The following is a 25,452-nucleotide window of genomic DNA, read 5'->3' as shown; positions in this document are numbered from 1 at the left end:
CAAATATGATGTGAGAAGGAACTTTAAATCAAAATAATTAAGAAGAAACCACTCGCTTGAGAACCATAATGTGAAAGAAATTATAATGTAAGACCTATATTATATTTTTTAACAGTGGGATTTGTGTCGTTTCCCTGTATAACATTTTATTGTACCAAGTAACATCATATAAAAAGCCTTCATTTATTTGTAATCGGTTTTCATGTTTTGACTTTTACTAAAGCTGCCCAAGATGTACAATGAAGTAGCAGTGCAACACCGCAACACCAACGACACGCTTAGCTTCCAAGAAATATAAAAAAGACCGAGAGTGAAGAGAAATGAAAGGTAAGGCATCTCCTGATCTCTGAATCTGAAGAGCTTGTTTGAAGAGAGACAACGGAAAGGAAGTCAACAATTTCCGATCAAAGCTGCATTTTTTGATACCTTGTGAGCTCTCTTTTGCTTCTTCCATCCACGTCCATTCAGGTTATATATAATCCTTCTCTTTTCTCTTCCGCTCGCTTGATTTTTACTGTTCTGCTATTTTCCCCAGACGAAAAATCTGCAAAAGATTTGCTCTTTTCTTTTTCTAGCTAGCTTACTGTCGTAGATCTGACAAAGCTCGAACCTTTAACTATTCGCGGTTGGACTTGAAATTTGATCTGTTGGTGAAAGTCTTCGTTTATATTATTCAATTTTTTTTTTATTAAGTAAACGACATATTTCTTTTATTCTTTTTAATTCCAAAAGCCAAGTCTTTGTTCTTTCTTTCATCAGTTCATGTTAATCACTCCCCATTGTATTGGCATACATAGAACATGCATTATTATTATAGCAATTTCGTTTATATATAGTGATTTCATCTTCATTGTTTCATTTTCACTCCTTACTTCTAATTATATTTCTGCTCAGTTTCGGTTTTTATTTTTGGTTTGAATTTTGAAAGCTGGAGGGGTTGATTCTTTCATTCTTGAACAAATTGTTAAGTGTGTAGAGTAAAATAAAATTTAATATAGTTGATAGAAATATTTGTGCGCCTTATCAAATGAGAATTGGTAGGACGCCCTGTTTATGAAATAGAATATGACATAATATGATTTTATTTCTTACTAAGATCCATGTCTCAACCAAAGATAAGATATTTATTAATGATCTAAAACAATTAATTCTAATTATATATCTTAAATCTAAATCTCAAATAGTCTGTTTGGATTTAGGATTGATCCCTTCACGGGTGGATAAAAGTAGCTAACACGAACAATATAGTATAAGCTCTTGAGAAGGCAAAGCCAACAAACCAGGGTCTAGTATCACGTTGAAGAAAGAAATTGCTAACCATGATTGCCGCAATTGGTTCGGTGCTGTTGGCCGCAGCAATGTATAAAGCTTTCAGAATCTCTCCTCGGTAACTTCTTCTAAATAACCCAATTCTCACTATTTCTTTTGTTTGGCTTGCTCATAACCCAATATTTATTGATGATTTCTTTCTACCTGAAGTTGTAAAGATGATGTTGATTCAACTTCCACGGCTTCTTCTCATGTGGATATTTCTACTCCTACAACTAAGTATGATGTATTCCTTAGTTTTAGAGGGGAAGACACTCGTAACAATTTTGCGCTATCTATACAAAGAACTTCACTATGTAGGCATTCACGCTTTTATGGATCACAAACTTCGAAAAGGAGAACAGATCGCACCGATTCTTTTGAAAATAATAGAGGAATCAAAAATTTCTGTGATTATTTTCTCTAAGGATTATGCTTCTTCAACATGGTGTATGGATGAGCTTGTTCACATCTTAGAATGCAAGGATAAACATGGAAGGATTGTCATCCCTATTTTCTACAATGTAGATCCATCAAATATTCGCAAACAAAATGGGAGTTTTGGATATGGATTTGCTAAACTTAAGCGGAGGTTTAAACACAATCAAGAAAAATTGCAAAAATGGAGAGATGCTTTGGACCAATCGGCAAGTCTCTCTGGATGGGATTCCAATAGTACCAATAGTATCAGGTACCTTCATAAATATTTTGTTTTTATTTGGGATTCTACTAGATTGTTGCAGTAGTTGTTTTTATTCTATATTTTCTACCTAGTAAATATGACTTTCTTAATTGACATTTATACCAGACCGGAATCCAAACTTGTTGAAGAGATTGTCAAAGACATTTTGAGCAAGTTAAACTATGAGCCATCGCCTCATCTTGAAGGACTTGTTGGCATTGCTCGTGATATTGAAAATATTGAGAAACTTCTAGATGAGGCCCCCATTGTTGGAATTTGGGGTATGGGCGGTGCTGGTAAGACCACAATTGCTAAAGCTATATTTGAAAAGCTGAAAGTTCAATTTGATGCTTTCTCCTTTATTGAAAATGTGAAAGAGCAATTAGCAAGAATTAGAATGGATGAGTTGCAGAAAAATTGCCTTGTAGAATTATTAAAAGATGAGGACATTAACATCTATGACATAAAATCCCCTTTTGTGAGAAACAGGCTTAAACACAAAAAAATCCTTCTCATACTTGATGATGTGGACAATTCAATAATTGCTGAAGATTTAACTAGAGTGTCTAATTGGCTTGGAGAAGGAAGTAGAATTATCATCACTTCAAGAGACATGCAAGTGCTTAAAAATGCTTCAGCAAAAGCATATCATATTCCGAGTTTGGATTTCAATGATGCCTTTCATCTCTTCAGTTTGAGAGCATTCAAGCAAAATGAGCCATCTAGAGGTTATATGAAATTATCAAAGTCAGTAGTGAGTTATTGTCAAGGAAATCCATTAGCCTTGGTAGTATTGGGTTGCTTTCTTCACGGTAGAGGAAAAGAAGAGTGGGCAAGTGCTTTGGATAAACTGAATCAAGATCCACCCAAGCACATTGTCGATGTTCTCAAAGTGACTTTTGATGGATTGGATGACAAACAACAGAACGTGTTTCTTGAGATATCATTTTTAGTTATGGAAGGAGTTAAGATTTCTTTGAACACAATAAGGCAAATACATGGCTCTTCTGCAGATATTGATACAAGTGTTCTTAGAGAGAGATCCCTCATTTCATTTGATCACGATGGCTATATTAACATGCATGATCTTGTGAGGGAAATGGGCCTTCAAATTGCAAGACAACAGTTATTTTCTGATCCTAAACGCCCTGTTCGACTATGGAGGCCTGAGGACATTGATGATTTTTTCATGAGTAACAGGGTATCAATTGAATCCAAACTGCTGTTTATTATTATTTCTTTATCTTGTGTCTTTATCATCTTAATTATTAAATTCCTAGCTAGTGATATTTATTTGTGTGCATATTTTTTTTATTCAATAAACTCTTTGGTGGTAAGTGGACGTGAATATTTATTTATCTTGAAATTCTTCTGTTTTGGTTTTATGTGTTGAATTTCTTTTTAATTAGATTACTTCTTTAAGAAAACCTTTCTTGATTTAAATGACTAATATTGCATTGGGTCTCAAATTTTTATCTTGAAGTTCTTCAGTTTTTGATGTCCTAAGTTTTTTAATTAGGTTGCTCGTAAAAGATTTCATTTCTTGATTTAAATACTAAAATTACTTGGGACGGAGCTTTTGGCTTGAGTGTGACATATTCGTCTTCTGAGGCTTTGAAATAGATTATATAAACAAAACAAAAGTATATGACTAGTATGATGTTTGCAATAGTAAATTATAATTTTAGTGATTTTATTTAAAAAAATAATTTTCGTGGACGTACAAGTTTGAATGAGTCATAAAATTGTCTATATAAGGGTATCAGCATAGAAAAAGCGTATTCATTTAGATTTTTTTAACAAAAACGATGACGTTTTCGTGTCTTTTGTTTTGTCTGTGTTTTGAATTCTTTTGAGAAAATTAATTTTTTAATTCTTTAACTTTTAACTCACTTGTAACTCAGTCCCTCAATTATAACTCGTTGCGACTCAGTCCCTCAACTATAACTCGCTGTAACTCAGTCTCTCAACTTTTGATTTACCTATAACTTGGTCCTTATTTTTTAATTTTTTTAAATTTTTTTATCAAATAAGAGGGATAAAAAAATGCTCATATATTATTTTAAAATACCTTCTTCTTATTTATTAATGTGAGATATAAGTTAACATGAAAAAAAAATAACAAAGGTTAAGGGCCTAATTTGTAAGTGATTCAAAAGTTGAGGGATTGAGTCATAGGCGAGTTATAGTTGAGGGACTGAGTCACAACGAGTTATAGTTAAGGGACTGAGTCACAACGAGTTATAATTGAGGGACTGAGTGACAAGTGACTTAAAAGTTAGAGGACTAAAAGATTAATTTTTCCAATTCTTTTTCATTAGTTTGCTCTTTTCAGAAAACCTTTCACGATTCAAATGACTAATGTTACATTAAGGTGTAAGTGCATATCTAAGCATGAATGGGGGTGCGCGTATATTTTGAGGAATTCATTGATTCTCAAGAAAACATGAATTGAAAGAATGTTTAAATTAATCACACAGTAACAGTATTGATTTAGATATTTGGAAAAGCAAGTATATTTGATTGTTTTGTGATTTTTTATTTTTATTTTTTTGCCATTGTTTATGTAATAATAATTGTGTGTTTTAATTTCCTGTGGATTTTCTTACAAGGGGGAGGAGGCAATTCGATGCCTATCGGTGGACATGAGCAAGATAAAAAGGAAGACATTGAAGTCTATTAAATTGCAAAACATGGATAACTTAATATACCTTAATATTTACAAGTCCGATTGGAGGAAGACTTTAGAGATCATGAATATTGGCCAAGATGTGGATTATCTTTCGAAGGAACTAAGGTTTCTTAGTTGGAAACATTGTCCTCTATCATATGTGCCATTAAACTTGTGTGCGGAGAATCTTGTTGAATTTCAAATGCTTGAAAGTGATATCCAACAGCTTTGGAATGGAGATGTGGTACGTATCATTTTTCTGATTTCCAAAGATAATTATTTTTTTGATGTCATTCAAAGAACCTCTTTTGATCTTTAATTTGTAGATATTTCAAGCATGAGACAATGATCAAATAATTCACAATGCACATGTTAATTTGCTTCAGTGTGACATTAATGGTAATACTATAGTCACAGCATATCGGAGGAAGCAGACCAACTATGTTTGCCTTAAATCCAGTTCATGTTCTAAATGTGTAGATTGAGTTCCTTGATAAAATTGTCTCATTTTTAATTGGATTAAGAGGAATTAATGATGAGATTATTTAGTTATTATCTAATTCATTAAACACATTTTTGTTTGTAGCATTTTCCAAATTTAAAGGGGATCCAAATAAGTGGCTCGAGATATCTCACGGCACTCCCTGATCTAGCTCAAGCCCCAAATATTGAATGGTTAAGTGGTGATGGCTGTGAATGTTTGGATCAAATCCATTCTTCAACCGTCTTGCCCAAGCTTACTAATTTAGTACTATCTATTAGGGGGGGAAAGCAGATAAAGATGGGTGACACTATGAAAGGTAGAAATTCAGGGTTGGTGTGTGTTGGCAATTATTTGAACCTTCGCGAGTTGTCATTCAATAAAGTAATGATGAAGGTGTTGGCATGTGAAGAGGGTAGGATTATCTGTGGTGTTGAATACAAGCACGTGGTAATGCCATTGGAGAACAGGGAAATGGAAGAGCTAAAAATGGGGGCACAAAGGTTGGCATGTTTACTTCCATTTGTTAGGAAAGTTGAGTGGTCAAAGGGTCCAATTGAGTTTGGGGGCTTCAACCATCATTATACCTCTGACTTCTGTTTCAACCACAAGTGGTCTTTTGATTTTTCAGTTGATGTGAGGGTGAGGAGACATGAAGGAGATAAAAGCATGAGAAGACAAGTGGTTAATCATAATCATAATCATAATGATAAGGAAGTTGAACAAGAGGATGAGTTGATGCTGCAAACAAATAACATTGAAATGCCACTAATCAGACTTCTCAGTGGCATTACTCGTTGGTCACTACTGACACACTTGGAATTAAAGGAGAGTGAAGTTATTGGCAATGCAGGAGGTAGCAACATTCCGCAAGTTTCAATTTTGAGATCACTTTCACTCTCTCAGTTTCACAAAAGGACTCCACCTCTCTTGGATCTATCTCTCTCTCTTTGCATTCCATCATTCACTTACCCTAATCGTTCTTTCACCTTCTGCTATTCCACATGCCCGATTGGAGTTCATTATTATAAATATTTCTTCTGTTTATTAACTTACGGGGTTGATTATTTTCATTTTAGTCATTCTGGCTATAATTGATTTAAATTGTATCATCATCACTCTAGTTTTATTGCAATGTGGCGTTCACTTTAATCAACACTTCATTTTTTTCACAGTAACAACTAAAAAGCAAACTCTAACATGCCTTTTTTTTCTTTTTTCTTTTTATATCTGCACATAAATATATAATTAGACAACATAAATAGGTGAACTTTATGTTTGGCGCAGAATTTAGCAAAATACGAGTCATGTGGCTTAGGAATGACTTGTTTTGCATGAAATTTCTTATCTATGAAATTTCCAACACAGAATTTAACCAGGAGAGCAAGGAGTGATATGAATCAATTCAAATACAAAAGAATTGAGAAAAAAAAATTAGGACTTGTTTGATGATTTTGTTCCCAATTTTATTTTTAAAAACTATTTTTAAAAGTTATTTTTCAAAACAATTTTTTTTTATTACATTGATTTGAAAACAGCTTGAATTTAAAATAATAATCTAAGACAATCTCTCTTTGAACTAAAAAAAGTTAACAAATTGAGAAAGTTGTATATTAATTGCGAGATGCTAGTATTTTTTTAATTCTTCCAACAATTAATTAATGTTAACAAACTCAGATCAATTTTATTAGTTGTATATAAATATTTGAATGTTTATTTTTAAATTATTATCACTTGTACCCAATGAAAAAGTCTAACCAAACACACACATGTGGTAATGGCATCAAGATTACAATTGCAGGATTGCAATGGGATTGAACCAAACGTGCTGCTAGTGAATAATAAGTAAAACCAGATGAAATATTTAATTATTTTTTTAATAGGTATGAAAGTTGAAAATGAGTTACTATATCTATAAAGAATTAGTTTCCTTACGATTCTTGGGATGAGACTTGAACCATTCAGATTTTAATTTGAATCATTCATATGTAAAGTATTGTTATATATTTTATATTATAATTATTAAAATAAAAATTATAAAAATTATAAAATAATTTTAATAAATTTTTTATTTTTAATCTGATTGAGATTTAATTTGGAGGGTCTAATTTAATATTAAAATTTTTATAATTGATGGATATTTTTATCTGGACTATGCAGAGTACATCTGAATAATCAATATCCATCAATTATAAAAATTTTAATATTAAGTTGAACTTTCTAAATTAAATTTAGATCAGATTAAAAATAAAAAATTTTTTAAAATTATTTTATAATTTGTATAAATTTTTATTTTAATAAATATAATATAAAATAATACTTTAAATTTGAATCATTCAAATTAAAATTTGAATGATCTAGATTTCATTTTGAGGGTGAGCAAGAAAATCGATCCCTACTTATGGCCAGGTGTTCCAACGGGAGTCTAAAAAACCCAAGAACGTGGATTACGAGAAGGAGCCAGTCATGAAAGATAGTTAAGGATCAAGGAAAGCTACTTCATGAAAAGGCAAGCATACCCATGTTGCTTGTAATTTTTGAAAATGAATGGTTTTTTAATATTTTAAAGAAGGATTTAGACTAAACAAATTTTAAGAATTCAAATTTCAAGCAATACCTAGTCTATAAACACGCAATTAAATGAGCAAATCTTTTAGCTAGATCATTTCATGATTTAGATTTAATTAATCCTATTTATATGTGCGTGTGTGTGTTTTATACTTTGAAAGGCTTGCCATTTTATTAGCCACAATCATACAATTGTTTCCTTGAAAGGTATACCCTGACATGTCATTTTATTAGACATCCCCATTTGTCATGTTGTAACTGAAAAGTCTAACGATTTTTACCTCCTTCAAATTAAGAAATCAATGTATGTATGCGGGCATATATAAAATTATTTCTTTTAGAGTGGAAATGTAATTTTAACTTATGTTCAAATTTTATCAAGCTTATGGTATTATTCATATATATCACAATTAAATTAGAAATACAATTTCATGAACAAAGGTTCTACCTTTTACTAATTTTTATGAAAAAATTAACTATTTCAACTTCTTTTTTGGAGGGTAATTTCCACCCAAATAAAAAAAATAATTAACTTTGTTAACTTGTTTAGTATAATTACCATTCATTACTACAAAAAAGAAATATAAAATGGTTATTTTTACTAATATTGAATGGTTATAAATTATTAAATAATTAGGTGTTGAATATTCTTGAAACCCTTATTCAACAGTTATTATCCGTTCAATAATTCTTGATTTATTGTATGGTTTTTAACCCAAAACCATTTCATATTTGTTTGAGGTGTTGAGAAGAGAAATTGGGAATCAGAATATTAAACAGTTTAATATTATGAGAATATTAAACAAATCTAAGGCCAGAATCGTTTAATATTCTGAAATATAAAATATTTTTTTTTCATAACCATTTAATATTATGACCAAAATTTTTTAAAATAGGGGGTTGCATTTCTAGCAACGCCCTCATTGTACATTGCAGAACCAAATTCCAACACCTAGAAATAGAATTTTAGAAGCCAACAATAATCATGTACATGAAATATGCATTATGAATTCCTACGCAAAAGCTATTTTCATTTTGAAATAGCTTAGCTTAAATCAATTAGTGGCAAAAAAAAAAGCTCCAAAACCCAAAAATTGGCCAAGTATACCTATATCATCTATATCAACTTTAAATATATACTTATATAATCTATTTCTTTGTTGTTAACTTCAAATATATACTTATATCATCTATTTCTTTATTGTTGCTTCTCCAACCAGCATCTAGTTGCCATCCTTGTCTTTTTAAGTAGGAGAATAGTAAGATCCGTTGTATCCTTCCCTTTTTGAGTATTCACTTGTATCATATCAAATAACATCATTAGTAAAATATTTTCCTCCTCGAGATTTCAAACGAATATTAACTAGAGAAACCGTGGGGCGTTCCTACCGAAGGTGCACTTGACCATGTTCTACAAGGCCTTGAGGAGATGTGAAGAGATCAATCTATTAGAGTGAGCTATAAGATCAACTGGTCATACACGTGGTTTCCTTTTAGAACAACAAATAGTGACTTCTATAATATTCACATCCAAATTACTCAGTGCGCGTAGGATTTGATCAGTTCCCTCAAGGAAACGAAAAAGTTGCAGGCAACTCCGTAAGCATGATTGAGAACAATTATTTCAATCCTGAATCATACATTACAAATAAAAGTTCAGATGTAACATAATAAGCAATGATGTGAATCCTAATCATCAGCATGATTGATGCTATTACAGCCATTCTATTGTTGTTACTGTCAATAGTGTTAGCATATGATTTTGATTCATTTATACAAAAAAAAGCCCAAAAATTTTAATCTCTATCGGTTCAAACTTAATTGGAAAAGAAAAGAAATAACAATGTCTTTTTATTAAGAGTTAAGGGTCATTTTTGTCCTTAAATTATATATGAAAGGTTACAAATGACCCTAAACTCAACTATAGGTCATTTATATCTCTCAACCTCAGATTCTTTGCTTTGTTACCCTGCCGTTATAGTCAATGTATTTTGATCATTTGTGGGGCCCATGATTTTGCACATTTGGCAAACCATGTATGCTGGATCATTAGTTGAGTTGGTAGATGAGTTGTTTTTACTGAGTTATGAGGCATTTTTAGCTCTGGAGAAAGGAAAAAAAAAAGAGCAATAGCAAGGCATTTAAGTTGAACTATTGAAGCTTAAGCAAACCATAGATCATCTTCCGTGTTTGTCTTCATCTTAGACAAAGTATGAGCTACTTGTTGGAGATGAATACAATGTCGTGAGCAAGTTTTGTAGGCGATTCTGCAGGTTCTTCATCGGGTTTCATTCAAAGGAGTGTCGCATCCAGAAGCCAAGAAGTTGGAGAAGTGGATTACCCTACCTCCATTGAGGTATTGTTTATGTAGAGAAATTGCACTAAGGTGGACATTGTGGACTGGGAACAATCTTGGAAGAATAATTTTTTGGTGTGAAAACTACAACTAGGCATGTGTTAGTACTAATCTCCCTTGACATGAGTTTGTTGGCCTGGGCACTAAGTATTAAGTATGAATTTCAAGGTGGATGCCATTTTTTTCTCATGGCTAGATGATGAAATGAAGAAAAGGCTGAATGAGGTTATTATGGAGCTTTTGGGTCATATTGAGTGGTTGATTGAAGAGAATAAAGGGTTGCATGCACAAAGAAGAGAGAAGGAAGAAGGTCGCAAAGCATAATTGATAGCATTATACATGGGTTTGATGAGACAAAAAAGAAGCTGAAGATGGAAATGGAAATGGGTGCTTTATATTGTGTTGGGTGTTCCTTCGGTTAAATTGGCTTGTGTAGAAAAGTACCTAAAGTACCCAAGTTGTTTAGTTGTTACTTTGTTCATGGGAATATAGTATCTTTTTTTAATGGGCATGTGGACTCTTTAGCCTTTTGTTTGGGACCAGAATATTTGGAAATTTTTAAGAAAAATTATGTTTTTACGCATTTATTGTAGAAATTTGAAATGGGCATATCTACCCATGTTTCTTTGTGCCTATATTTATTATGTATTTATGAAGATTGAACAACTAAAGTGAACTATAATGAATTGTTGTGAAAATAGAAGAATGAACAATAAACCATTAAAGGTTGGCCAACATAATAATAACATTAATCAAAATAGTTATCAAGTTATAACATAGTCAAGTCTATAATGAGAACACTGCTAAATCACTTTTCCATGCCAAAATAGTTGCCTACAAAACACAAAAGAAATCATGGCAAATCTACATATAATGGATCCATACAAAACACAAAAGAATGGTGCCAACATTCACTTTTCCATACATAGAATTGTTGCATAAAAAACATAAAAGAAATCATGATAGACTTAAAAGGAGGCCTAAGATAGACTAAATGATAGTCTCTTTTTCCTTTGATCCCTATTGTCTAACCATCGTTTGCCTTTGACCTTCAAGCTTGGAGCCACTGACACTTAGATCACTTCAATTGAACATCGAGTGGAGAATTGGTGAGGGTCAGAAGTTCGGTCAGAAAATCTGTTGAGATGACACTGGTATGAAATTTGTCTTTTATAGGCGACTTTTAATATCGGTTCAAAGGCACCCGCTATTGCAATTCAGGCATTGGCAATTTTGTAATATATAAAGGACTTTCAACATTGGGTTAAAAATAACTGCTATAGAAAAACTTTTAACAATGGGCATAAAGTCACTCAATGTTAAAAGCTTAAAAAAATTAATTAAAGACTTTCAACAGTGAGTGACAACTCACCCGCTATTGAAAGTCAAATTTTCAATAGCAGGTGAGCTAGCACCTGCTATTGAAATGACTTTTAATAGCAGGCAGGCTAGACCCGCTGTTGAAAATATTTAGTAAAAAATAAAATAAAAATGGTAATCAACAACGGTTGAGCCAGCTCACCTACTGTTGATTATATCAAATACTTAAAAAAAAACTCCCGTGCACTCCTTCCCCATTCCTCAAATTCGATCAGTCACCCCCTCAACTCCTCTAATTAGTCCCCTCCCAAAGTACTCCCTACCCCTCTCGGCCTCTCCCCTTCCCCTCCTCCCCCACCTCTCCCCTTCCCCCAACCTCTTGGCCTTCCGTCCCACCACTTCTACTTCCTTTGCTTTGACACTTCACAGTAAGTATCTTTTTTTTAATTTTAATTAGTTTTTATTTGAGTTTAATTTGTAATTTTAATTTTTTGTTTAATTTATTTCAATTTGATTTACTCTTTAATTTTATTTGCGTATTTTTAATTTAATTTTTTATATATTTGCTTGTTAGGAGTGTTGTTAGTGATTGCCTAATGTCCTGGATTAATGCATGTGCGATTAAGTTTTTGTTGTTTGAAGGAGTGGTGGTGTAAAACTTTTATTTTTTTTCTTGTTAAATTTGTTGGAAGTCTAATTTTTAGAGGAAATTATGCCAAAATTTGTTGAAAGTCTATTGTTGGAAGTCTAATTGCTTGTAAAAGTTGTTATTGATATTGTTGCTGGGAGTACTAGCTGTTAATGGCTTTATAAGGCCTTAAGTTGTTATATGTGATTATTTATTTCATGTAAAATCATTGATTTTCTCTTGTAAAATTTTTTAAAAGTTTTGGGAGGTTCAATTTTTAGGGGAGACTTTGCCAAATTTTTTTTTAAATTTATTCTACTTTTCCCTAAATTACTTAAAATCTTAGATTAATTAGGAATTATATATTTTTGAAATAGCTTGAAAGATGATAACATGAACATTAGTTTTATTCTCCTTTAGGTAGTGATATATGGATCGTAGTTGGATGAATGCTAGATGAACAAGTAATGAGTATGATAATAGGGTGAAAGAGTTTTTGGAATTTGCTAAGAAAAACATTGTTGACAATAGTGAAAAGTTCTATTGTCCTTGCATAAATTGCTTGAATGAGAGGACATTAAGTGTTGTCAAAATAACAAAACACTTGATTTGCGATGGTATTTGCAAGAATTAGACAGTATGAATTTGGCATGGTGAACGATTGGAAGATCGTAGTGGTACATCTCAACATGTGGAAGTTGATCATAATCTTGATGATGAAGTAGATATGGATGAAGATAGACTAGAGGACATCATCCATAATGTTGGTGAAGAGGCTTTTGAAAGACACATGTTTATGATAACTTGTGCATTAATGTGGAGAAGCCTTTATACTCAGGGTATACTAATTTCAGTTTATTGTCTGGGGTGTTGAAATTGGTTACCTTGAAGGCAAGAGCTGGGTGGAGTGACCAGAGTTTTACATGATTGTTAGAGTTACTTTAAATATTGTTTCAAAAAAAAATGTACTACCAAATCGTTATTATGATGCCAAGCAGATCATGTGGCCAATGGATATGAATTTTAAAAAGATTCATGTATGCCTTAATGATTGTGTGCTTTATAGAAAAGATCTAGAAGGGGAGGAGAAGTGTCCGAGATGCGAGGCACCTCAGTATAAAGAGAAGGGGGCTCCTACAAAAGTCTTGTGGTATCTTTCGATTATACCAAGGTTCAAGCGCTTGTTTGCGAATATTAATGATGCATTTGAGATGGCATGTAGATGAGAGGATATCTGACAAAAAACTTTGACATCCAGTTGATTCTTCTTAGTGGAAAAAAATTGATCAATTATTTCCTGAATTTGACAATAAGCCAAGGAACCTCAGGCTTGGACTTTCTACTAATGGAATGAATCCTTATGGTAGCTTGAGTAGTATACATAGCTCATGGCCTATTCTTTTGGTTATTTACAACTTGTCACCACGGTTGTGCATGAAACGGAAGTACATGATGCTATCCATGTTGATTTTAAGATCAAAACAACCTGAAAATGACATTGATATTTATCTAAGACCTTTAATTGAAGACTTGAGAGAATTGTGGGAGGTAGGTGTGGAGGTGTTTGATGTAAATTAGAAAAAGACTTTTAAGTTACGTGTTATGATCTTTTGCACTATAAACAAATTTCTTGAGTATGGGAATTTGTCTGGGTATAGTGTCAAAAGTCACAAAGCATGTTCAATTTATGAAGAAGGCACATGCTATCATCAACTTCAATTATCAATACAAAATATTATGATATTTTTTTATTTGTTATAAGAGGCTCTTAAGGAACAACAAGCTCAAGGATCGTTTGTTCTAGAGGATAGAAATGACATCTTGGTAGTTGCTACAAGTAAACTAGAGCATCTCGAGCGTGTTAGAGGTGTTAGATTTGGTGTAGAAATTAGAGACTATTTTGGGGCACTTGGTTGCCGTAGTAGCTTGGGTGTTGTTACAAGAGATGATCTTGAAATTGTAATAACAAATATAAGGCAACAAACAATGAAGGATGCTGAAGCTTCATGTAAAGTTGGTTTGGAAGCCCTATCTTCCAAAGATGAAAGAGGAGATGATGACCTTTATGACCTCACGACAAGAGACGACTTTCGATGCACCTTATACACAGTCTTTTGGATTTCACGGTGTGAAAGGGAGTAATGTTCTTGGACGCGTGTCAGAGGGTCCTTCAGTAGAAAACACAAGTGAACTATGTGAGTTGTATTTAGAGGATTCTGATAGATGTTTGGTCGCTCTTGGCAGCATTCACACTTTGGGACAAACCGTCCACCACAAGCAAATGCAGCAGGATCAAGGGAGAGTGGCGGTAGAAGATGTAAAAGTAACAGAAGCACTTGTCCCATTCCTTATTGACGAGGTCAAGACTATGTCTAAAGCTGTTGGTACTTTTATCATGTGGCCCAAGAGACTTGTCAATATGATTCAAGTTGTGGTATGTTTTATTAAATATTTCATCCATTTTATTAAATATTTCTTTCTTATCATGTTTTTTAATTAATTATCTTTTGCCCTTTCAGCTTCCCTTGCCAAATCTTCCGCCCCATTGTAACCACAGCCACCATAATTGACTTCTTTCTAATAAATAATTTTACTGGCCTACGATAAATCATTCAAAGAAAAAATTTTTGTAAAGGAAAAAGATGTTATGCGCATGGAAAATCTAGGTGATTGAATGGGAAGACTTGAATTGACTTCTCTCGAAAGTCAGCTTACCATAGCATCAATTGAGCTATTTATAATGTAAGTATGTTTTACTTGAATATAATTAACTTATTAATTCCAATCAACTAACATGATTGTATTATCAAAGGTATTTCTATCATTTGTGTATTACATCAGGCAAAGGTGATAATTTTAGATTTTTTTGCCCTCATCACATAACGGAAAAAGGGAATATTCTAAAAATAAGATCCTGATACCTTTAGCAACGAATATGTGAAGTTAAAAAGGATGTTTTCATGGCTCTATATATGCACTCGTAAGGACCAATTTATGATTTATAGTTTTTTGTTAAATGTAAGTTTCTTCTAATAACTCATCTTATTTTGTAGGGACATTGGTAGCTGATTGTTCTTTCATTGAAGCGTAATATTATCCTCTTCTTATGCTCCTTCCATTACAACCAAACAAGGACATAAAGAAAACAATAGACTCGTAAGTATACTTGTACAAAAATTATCAATTTATATGGATATATTACTTACAAATCTCGTGATGTTAGTTTTAGAGCAATGAAAACATATCAAACAATGGTCTTGAAAAAGCATGCACATGAACTTAAGGATCCTACGTGGATCGAGCCAAAGGTAAGTGAAACTAACACTTTATTAACTTATTCAATTATCAAGATTTATTGCCAATTGCTTATATATGTGTTTTTATATAAAGTCATAGGCAACCACAAAAGACTAGTTTGTGCGACGTGTACATGATGAGGCATATGCTCAACATCATCACATTAGGAATGACTGAATTTTCAAATGAGGTAACTTTATTTTTGAAAAGCTAATGTTATTGTTATTTGAATTAGCTAGTTAAAGTTTTAATTGAAATTTTATACTTTTAACTTAGATGTTTGACATTGCGGATCCATTCTTCAAGGAAGAGATTGATGACATCCTCACCACAAGTATTTTGTGGATGGCATATGAGGTTCATATAGTGTTTTAGAAAATTGTATGGACTATTTGAGTTTTGTGTAATTTCTATAAAATTTTGTATTGTAATTTGAATGATTTATATGTACTGGAACTGGCTGACTGGTGATATATTGTGTAGAACATTTTAATTTGTAGGAATTGAGGACATAAGTAGAAACAGAATTAAATTTTTTTTTGCAAAAAATTACTTTAACAGCGAGTGTGACCACACCTGTTGTTAGAAAAAAGACTTTTAATAGCGGGTGTGGCCACACTTGCTGTTAAAAGTCACTTTTTAATAGCGGGTGTGGTCATAGCTGTTGTTAAAAGTCCACCCTTTCTTCTAAATTTTCAATCAATGGGCAACTTTCAACAGCGGACTTGGAACACTATTGGAATTTTATTTTTAACAGTGATTGTCCAACCGCTGTTAAAAGCCTAGACTTTTAACATCCCTTGAAACAATAACGATTCTATAACTGTTGTTAAAAATGTTTTTTACCTGTAGTTAAAAGCCTTTTATGTAACAGTGTGAGATGAGATGAGGATAGGGTTATGATAAGAAGCAGCAATGCTAAAATTATTAACATAGGAGAACAAAAACAAGTTCAACCATTCTACATTACAAAAAGCCTTATATATCAAGTTTCTCTAATACCAAGTCATTTCCTTGCCCGTTGTTAGACCAAGTAAAATTTGGGCCATATTGGACTATTTTAGTCAAATGAGCATTATGAAGGCACTCATTGAAGTTATGGCTATCACTAGTACTCATATCAAAAATAATTTTTCTTCATCTAAGGCTATCTAATCAAATACCCAAAATAAGCCAGGGGTGAGAAATCAAACAAGCAGCATTTGAGATCCAAGACCAAAGGATGTGTCTATAAGATAACTTAGGAGGACCATAAACAAATGAAATGAAACAAAAATGATCCATTTCACGGAGCCAAACCTTGGTGTGCAAAACAAATGGATTACATTCTAAGCTAATAAGGTGCCCCCTCTTTTCCTGGCAACATCAGTACCCACAAAACATCAAAGCCTAAAGAAAGTAGAGATTTATTTACATGAGAGATAGGAAGTTTGGTTTAGCTAGATACAAGAAATTTGGAGCATTTGAACTAACTAGCCATTTGACCAAAGGCCACAACATTTCTAGCATAAGGCTTTCATGGCTCACTAGGAAGCCTTAGAAAGGCCATTTCCCTAGTCCTTTTGACAGAATTTTGAGATATAATTAGAAAAGAATCAAATGCTCTTAATTAACAAATGGTGGCAACATAGAGTTATGATAGTTAGTGGCAAGTAGAGGATGAAGGCAAAGGGTAGTGGCAGAAGGTGGCTAATGGTGGAGGAGAATTGATGGTGACCAATGGCTAGTGAAGGAGAACTAGATAGTGTATGTATAAAACTTCTACAATCAAGCTATTTTATATTTCTAATATTAAAGTTTCTAACCTAATCAATTTTTTGGCTAAACAACCATCCAATTATCCAAACTAAAAATCCCTTGAAAATTTGAAATAAATAGTCCATAAGTCTAAAAATTTATCTTGACCTTCAAGTTAATCATAAATTACATTCCAACAAGCATTGCAAAATTTCTAACACCATTAATCAAGTTCTATAATCATTAAATGCTCAAAAATTCAAAATCTCTCTTCTAACAACCTAGGATTTGTCTAACTATGTCACGCCCGGAGGCTAAGGGCATGAAATATGTGGTGGACTCATATTCCATAAGCTTGAATTAATCAAAGGTCGAGTTAAAATATTGATATATAAGTTATATAAAATAATAAAGTTCATAAAGTTTTAAATGTTTTGTAAAAATTTTGACAGAGTCTCCCTTGTAATTTGGACCTTCCAAAATTTCTATAATAACAAAAACCTGTTAATCAACCCAGTAAAGGAGACTAGCTCCATATCAGCAAATTGCAAACCAACAAATAAAAACTAGGACCTAATTACAGTATATGTGGAGTACTAACTATCATTGTATAATATAATGAGCATTTAGATTCAAATAAATGATTGAAGTGTGCTTCCATCGTAAAAATAAAAACAATAATGCCCCTCAATGATTAGTAGGCCTATACAGGGTTAATTACATTATCTAAGACCGTAGAAATTTTTTGGTGAGTAGCGTCCTGATCAAAATTATAAATACGACATGTAAAAGTAGTAATTAATAAAATTTAGTCTAAAATAAATCAATGAAATATTAAAACACATATTTTAACTAACATTAAATGACAAAGTTACTATACAATATAACCGTGACATAAACTGATAATTTTGGAATTTTATAGACTATCAAGAATCATACAACTCATAAAAATATGTAAAAGGAATTCAAATAATGATATAATAAAAAAATATTTGTGAATAACTAACACAAAACAATAAATTTTTAAAACGAATATAGGAGAGAATTTACCATATAAATTATATATGATCAAACAACAGTTTGTTTAATAAAATAAATTTAAAAATAATAAGTTTAAAAAATTCACTTTTAATAGGACCTTATTAGAATGATTAATAAGCGTGGACACATAGTCCACGAGGATAAATAACTAACAAGTATGGACTCACAGTCCATGCTTGTAAGTAACTAACAAGTGTGGCTTAAAGCCACAAAATAATCAAGTACGACTAGAAGTCACAAAACAAGCGTAGGCACAAAACCCATGAAACAAGTATGAATACGATACTTAGGAAAATTCATCCCTTCATTCCACGTGCATTGGCCTACACATGGGGCTAGCACCTCCTATAAGCATCTTACTAGCTAAGGGTACAATGACATGCCAATGGCTAATGGAACTGCCGTTAGCATCCAATATTTTGAATTCAGTCCCCTTAATTAAAATTAAGCATGCATGGATTTGAAACATTTATTGAAAACCATTCTTTTTAAAATATAATATTCAACTGTCATATTTTCTTTTCAATTTTTTATGCATGAATCACCATGTTAACTACTCTCATATAAATTATAAAATTTAAACAAGAAAAATGCTTAGAATAAATAATCGGTTCCTAATGTATCGGATTCTAATATTCCTTAACAATAGCATAATTCTTAATGAAAATAAAGCATATTCTGTAATGAATCAATTAATATAAAAGTGAGGTAAGTAAGAAGAATTATACAAATCATAAAAATAGAATTAACAAGAATATTTATACAAATTATAAAGGAATAATATAAAAGTTTAAGTAAAGAAATTTTATAAATACTCTGTAAGAAATTATTTGGGACACTACCTACTCACTTAGAAATTTTCAATAATTCTAAAGCTTGACCACTTAAATTCTCACTTACTTCAAGGACACCATAAATAACCTAGCGCATAATCCAACAATCCTTCTGTCATTATAAATAAATAAAATTTGCATTCAAGCTCTTCAATAACTCTTTAAATTTCTCATTAACCCCCAATAACTTCCATCAAGTAGTTCAACAATGCTTGGCAATATTTAATTTCAACTAAAGCCACAACCCTTATTCCAACTTAACAAAATCATAATTACCAAATAGTTTAACAATTTCTCTTTAAATGATACACGATTCCAATAAGTAGTTCTCAACCTTACGACTTATATAAGTAAAGACATATAATTCCTCAAGTTGCATTTATAATTCCTCTATGCCCTAATATGAAAATTAAATAGTCATATCTCCTTCAAATTTCATGTTCAAATACCTTAAAACATAATATAAATCAAATAATAAGCAACGTCATAATTTGTAAATAATAATTTAGATAGCACTGTCCTCGTTTTAGTTTCAAGTATACTTGAGTCAATTAAACTATTTGACAAATCTTAATTCATCCTTATGCCTCCTTGTAACCCATCCTTAATTATAAATCATAACAAACCATGTCAATTATTCTTATATTTCCTTTAGACTTAATAAAGTATTATACAAAAATTTTATGTAATCCTTGCTCCTAATTGGTATTTTAAAATTTCAATCATTAGTTGAAGCCACTACTCACATACATTTCTTCAAGCTATATTATGATAATTTAATATCATTCTCTTTAGCATTTTCACAAACATCTTGAAGGCATTCATCAACGTTCAGTTCATAATAAATACCCAAAAATTTAATCAACTTCCAATATCAATTCTAGCATCATCAAAAGCACCAAGCATCTAAAATTAAATCCCAATCAACAATTAAATCACATTTGGCAGCAAATAAAATTAGCAATTACAACTAAAAATTCTAACATGTATATACTCATTTAACAAGCTTCCTTCCTCACTACTTTAGATAATAAAGAAACTCAATTTTCCTCTTCTCCTACCAACAACGAGCCGGACCAAATAAAACATAATTCCTACTCCTTTCTTCAACAGCCACAACACGCCAGACCACTAGAAAAAACAGAAGAAGAAGAAGAAGCAATTACTCACTTCCTAAGCACCAGCCCGTTAGAGGAAGATGGAATGAACAAGACTCAGTATGCCCAAACTCTCTGGTCACCCACGCACAACACACCAGCACCGAGGAAAGAAAGAGACAGAGGAGCATGAAACAACTGCGGAAATCACAGCAAATAAGGTTCAGCGAGGAGGAAGAGAAGTAGAAATTTCATATCAGAAAAAAAGAAGGATTGAGCCTACTATGCAAACATACACGAAGGCCCAGCTATTGAGGAGAAGAAAAGAAAAGAGACGAACACACACGCACCTCTGTCAGCACGCAACAGCGAAGAAACAGAGAAGAGATTCAGCTACAGCGCTTAACAGGAACTGACGAACAGCAGCGGGAAAGGAGCGGATGAACTGCCGGCGGCGAGAGGAAGAACAAGTCGAAAGTGAGAAGGACGAGTTTGACAATGAAGAGAAAAGAGAAGCAGAATGTCGATGAAGAAAATGAGGAATGGGAATGCTCCGTTTCATTTCACAGAAGAGATAAAAATGTGATCAAATGATTGCAAAAATTATAAGAAATGGCACAAGTAAAATTATAAGAAAGGCATGAGAAAAAGAAAAATTATAAGAAAGGCACAAAATTTTTCTATAATTTAAAATAAAATAAAACAAGATTTTGCTTGGTAAAATTTTTCTCGACCTTCAAAAAAATTACTAGCATAAGTTTCATTAAACTATTACTTTTTACTTGTTATAAAACTTATTTAAATAAAATATTTGTTAGAAAAAATTTTGTTTAATTTAAAATTTATGGTCATTACAAACCAATAACTACAATATTTAAAAATTGACCAATTAAAAGTCCAAATGAGGTTAAAGCTTAAACTTACCTCAAATTAAAAAACCTTCTTCAACCCATCAAGATTTCAGATCTTCAACTGCTAACACCCCAAATACCATTAACCACACAAACTCACTCATTAAAATGAAGAGGAGGAAGAGAAATCATGAACCCATTGATAAATAATAATTTTATATATTTTTATCCTTTTAATTTAGACTTTTAAATATTTAATTGAGGTTAATTGAGTTTAATTAGATATTATTTATTTTTTATTAGCCAGTATTCAGTTTTGAAATTTTAACTATCTAAATCTTTGATTTTAAAATATAAATAATATCTTTACTATTTTTGCACAGTTTTTATTTAATTTTATCTTATTTGTGTAAATTTTTTTAGATTCAATTTGAAAGATATTGATGAGAATATTTTGGAGAAGAAGAATATGGGCATGTTTGGAGATCAAATCAAGAATTAAATCTTTAAAATTTTTGTTTAAATTTATTTTGGATTATTTATTGTAGTTTTCAATTAGGATTATTTAGGGTAGTTTTATTATTTTATTATTAGCTTTTCTTTGGCCGTATGAAAATGCAACACCGTTTTATATAAAGAAAGCCGCACAGGAGACGAACATCGGGGAGAAAATAGGACGACTTGGATGAAAAAAAAAAGAATCAGAGGCGACGTTGCTGTTTTGTTTTTAGTTTTATGAGAGTTAATTTTTTTAGTGTGGTCAATTATAAACCATGATCCTAAACTGTGATCAGAGTCTTTGATATTCAGGGAAGATTTTATTCTAACTTTATTTCAATTTGCTCTTCGTCTCTCTACCTCTGAATTTTATGCTTTAATTGCTATTGCTAATTAGAGTAGCTTTATTGCATAATTTTTGGGTTATGAATTTTATCTAAGGTTTTGCTTGCTATAATCAATTGATATGGTATCGTAAGTGTAATTTGGCCTGGCTTGGGTGATTATCCATGCGTTGTTTCTGGTATGACTAAATTAGAACAGTTGTTAGGTTGTGGATTAAAGGAGATCTCAATTAATCTATAACTTAATTTCTTATTTAATTCTTGAATGATAATTTGGAAAACATATAATAAGACCAGAATAATAAAGGTAAATAAAATTAATTTATTTTGTGGACAAGTAAGATTAAGTTTAGATGATTGGATTGTGATTGATTGTATTGCTTGTTCTTGATAATTTTCTCGGTTGAATTTTATTTATTTAATTCTACTTATATTTTTTTAAATTAATTTCATCATAAAAAAATTCCATTATTTACCTTTTCATAATCATAATTCAACTAGTTACTCCATTGACTTTTAGGGAAACGACTTAGGTTACGCTTTATTACAAAATCTAGTTTTTATTAATTTTGGTGCTATTTGATAATAGTGTCACCCATACCTCAAATCAATATTTAGAGGTTTCAATACCTTAGATTTTTGTCCTAAATATCCCAAGAAGTCTCCTTCCCCCGTTGCCTTTGAATCCCAAAACAAATACCCTCTAGATCTATCTGATTTTCGCATTTTAAAATGCTTGTTACATGCAGACGTATGATGTAGATTGTGTATGTTGTAATTGTATCTAGTGCTGGATATGTTATGCATTAGACTAGTCAACTCAAGCTAGTGACCGGCAATAGACAAACTCCACATTGTTCATATACCTATGTGCCGGATTCCATTAGGGACGATGTCCTTCCTCTATGTGATTGTCCGAAAATGAATACCTCCTTTTGATTTCTTGTACGTGGAAGGACATCTTCCATCTCCATTTCGACCTTGCTTCACCAAAAAGCATATGTAAGGCAAGTTGCATAAGGCTTTAAGGTGAACCTAGGACAAGGTGGTAGCATAAATGCTGAGATCTAGGTTATCTTATTAGGATTGAAGTAGGTCGTTTGGGATGCTAGTTGTTGTAATGATCTTAAATTAAATTAAAGTTTTTTTTTCAATTAATAATTTATTTAAATTAATTTTATAGTAAATAGAGAATGATAGTTTAAGTGAAATTTATATCAATAATTTTTTTGAAATTTCAGAGTTTGAGTTCTATTGAACAAACTTTTGATTTTATTTTGTTTTAAATTATAAAATTTATTTATGTCTTTTCTTATAATTTTTCTTGGCCTTTTCTTATAATTTTTCGTGTGCCTTTCTTGTAAGTTTCTCAAATTATTTGTAGTTCAGATTTTTTCTTCTTCCACTTGCAAAGAACAGAGCATCAGTTTTCATTTCTTCTCTTCATCGACAGCATGCCTTTGATTTTTTTTGTTTTTGTTTTTTTTTTTCGATTGTTGACCCATCTCTCTCTGGTAGACTGGTACCCTCGTTGGTTTCTTCATCTTTCTTTCTTCTCCCCACCGCCAATAGTTCGTCCATCACCCACCTCTCTATCCTCATTCGTTCACTGCCGTGGGTTGGCCGCTGAATCTTTCTCCTTGTCATCGTCCTCTGTTTCTTCCTTGCTTTGGGTTAATATGTGGTGCGTGGACTTCGTCTTCCTTTCTCCTCTCTGTCCGTTCATAGCTAGCAACCATGGGCGTGCCTTTCATTGCTGTGGCGGTTTATCATGGTCACGATCTCCTCTTCTTCCACTTGTGCTCACTCGATCACAAGGTTTTTTTTTTTTCCCCGCTCCTCTTCTTGTTCTGTTTTGACTAATCTGAAGTGAGGAGTTTTGAGTCCTCCTTGATAAGTACATATTTTATAATTAAATGGGTATAGATTTTAGTTTGAATTCGATTATATTTGTTAAGATTTCATATCTATTTAATTGATATTTATATATTTTTCTCTCATCACTTAATTATAAGATAAAAAGGAATTTTAATACAAAATGCACTCATATCATTTTATCTTTATATTTTGCAGAGAAAAAGAATAAACCAAATAGAAGGAAAGAAGAAAAAGATAAATATATATATATATATATATATTAGAGTCCTATATCGACAAGAAAAAAAGAAGGAGCCTTCACTTTAACTATAAATACTCCCTCTATCAAGAGAGAAGGCATCCAATCACTTATCTAAATACCTCAAGAATTCTTTTTGAGATATTTGGAGCTTGTAGAAACAATTTGAAGGCTAAAAGCGAGATCATTGAAGGGTTTCACAAATTATAATTATTTCATTTCTACTCCTTAATTTTCTCTGTGATCATTTTTCATGATTGGGGATTTTAGAACGGTTTTATTTGATTTTATTATGTGTTTCTAAATTACTCAGTTGGGATAAGGATGTAGCCTAATTGGGAAGCTAGTGTTCTATTTCCTCTGTTTTGACTCTTTGTATTTATATTTATGAATAATTTTGCTTTTTTCAATTATATTTATTTCTCTTGTTCTTTATATTGATTTAATGACTGGCCACCATTTAATCAAGTCTATGGGTAATCTTGATGGACTGGGAGGTGAAGAGAGAACCTAGATCTAGAGAAATAAACATAAATAACTAGACTAGGGATAGTTCTAGAAATTTATGGTGACTTAAACTATAGCTTCACGATTTAATTAGTTGCTTGGGTATCATGGGAATGAATTCAACACCAATTAAAAGGGACTAATAATTTGGGAGAATATTAGGACACTTTAGAAATAGTTGTCACTATAATTGATCCAAATCAACTCAAAGGGTAAAAACTAGCAACCTATAGGGTGAATCCTAAATCCCAACGCTTCAAGTGATTGCATTTTTTATCATCATTATTTTCTTGATTTACTTTTATTCCTTATATTTTTATCAAAATTATCCATTTTATCTATTTTTCTTGAACTATTAATTATTTAAATTAGTAAAAATGTAACTTTTCTATGGGTTCGACACTTGAAATACTCCGTATTGTTTAAAAGGAGAAGCTCGTCAATGGCTTTTATGATTACCAGAAGCTTCCATAAGCTCTTGGATGGAGATGTATAAGCAATTTATATTGAAATATTATTCTCCTTAGAAGACTTCAGAATTAAGGGATAAAATTCACTTCTTCAAACAGCAAAATCGTGAATTGTTCCATGAGGCTTGGGAATGTTATAATCTCCTCATAAGCCAATGTCCCCATCACCAATTTCCACACATACTCTTGATGGATTTTTTTTTATGATGGGCTGAATGCTGAATGCCAATTAAAAGTTGATAATGCAGCTCGAGGTGATCCAAGTAATATGATGGCTGAAGAAAGGGAAGAGATTTATAAAATGCTAGCAGCAAATTCAAGGCAGAAAGTGATTCGAGGAAGGAGGGTGATGATTAATGAAGTTTCTACATCAGATGTCTCACATGAATTATGAGATTTAACAAAGAGTTTAAATTTATTATTGAAAAATTTTAATTTTGTTAATTCCCTTTCTTCTACTAATAATTCTCTTCATACATGTTGTGATGGTGATTATGTGGAGGAGACCAACTATATGGGAACTGGTAACAATCGAATTAATCCTAGAAATGATCCCTACTTTAACACATACAATCCAGGGTGGAAAAGTCATCCAAATTTCTCTTGGAAAAATTATACCACTCAAAAGCCACAAGCACCACCAGGCT

At 31.9% G+C, this 25,452-nt stretch overlaps 1 protein-coding gene and 1 non-coding gene across 5 annotated transcripts; one reads left to right on the top strand and one right to left on the bottom strand.

The window, feature by feature from the left end:
- The first annotated feature begins 210 nt into the window (after positions 1–210).
- On the top strand, positions 211–6,305 carry LOC129286691 (disease resistance protein RPV1-like). 4 transcript variants are annotated; one of them, XM_054922679.1, is made up of 6 exons: positions 211–429; positions 1,185–1,387; positions 1,480–1,999; positions 2,117–3,191; positions 4,603–4,905; positions 5,248–6,305. In XM_054922679.1, the coding sequence occupies exons 3-6, from the start codon at positions 1,488–1,490 to the stop codon at positions 6,238–6,240; spliced, it is 2,883 nt and encodes a 960-aa protein (XP_054778654.1). In that variant the 5' UTR covers positions 211–429; positions 1,185–1,387; positions 1,480–1,487; the 3' UTR covers positions 6,241–6,305. The 4 variants fall into 4 exon arrangements, with proteins under 4 accessions (XP_054778654.1, XP_054778652.1, XP_054778653.1 ...); XM_054922677.1 differs by having other exon boundaries at positions 211–468; positions 1,200–1,387; XM_054922678.1 differs by having other exon boundaries at positions 211–468.
- Positions 6,306–24,871: 18,566 nt separating this feature from the next.
- LOC129287363 (small nucleolar RNA R71) lies at positions 24,872–24,978 on the bottom strand. Its single transcript, XR_008587683.1, has one exon. It is a non-coding gene; the product is annotated as a small nucleolar RNA R71 (small nucleolar RNA).
- Between the last annotated feature and the right edge of the window lie 474 nt (positions 24,979–25,452).

The sequence above is a fragment of the Prosopis cineraria genome, unplaced genomic scaffold (assembly GCF_029017545.1).
Source record: "Prosopis cineraria cultivar Desert tree isolate PC_DT_omini unplaced genomic scaffold, ASM2901754v1 PC11, whole genome shotgun sequence".
Classification (NCBI taxonomy): Eukaryota; Viridiplantae; Streptophyta; class Magnoliopsida; order Fabales; family Fabaceae; genus Prosopis; species Prosopis cineraria.
The sequence above is the reverse complement of the archived record's forward strand: the minus strand, read 5'-3'. Positions and strand labels throughout refer to the sequence as shown.

Bases quoted from the DNA above. Each gene is read 5' to 3' on its own strand.
- LOC129286691 (XM_054922679.1), top strand. From the start codon at position 1,488: ATGATGTTGATTCAACTTCCACGGCTTCTTCTCATGTGGATATTTCTA. The intron at 3,192-4,602 runs GTATCAATTGAA...TTTTCTTACAAG, and splicing joins ATTTTTTCATGAGTAACAGG to GGGGAGGAGGCAATTCGATG. The intron at 4,906-5,247 runs GTACGTATCATT...TTTTGTTTGTAG, and splicing joins AGCTTTGGAATGGAGATGTG to CATTTTCCAAATTTAAAGGG.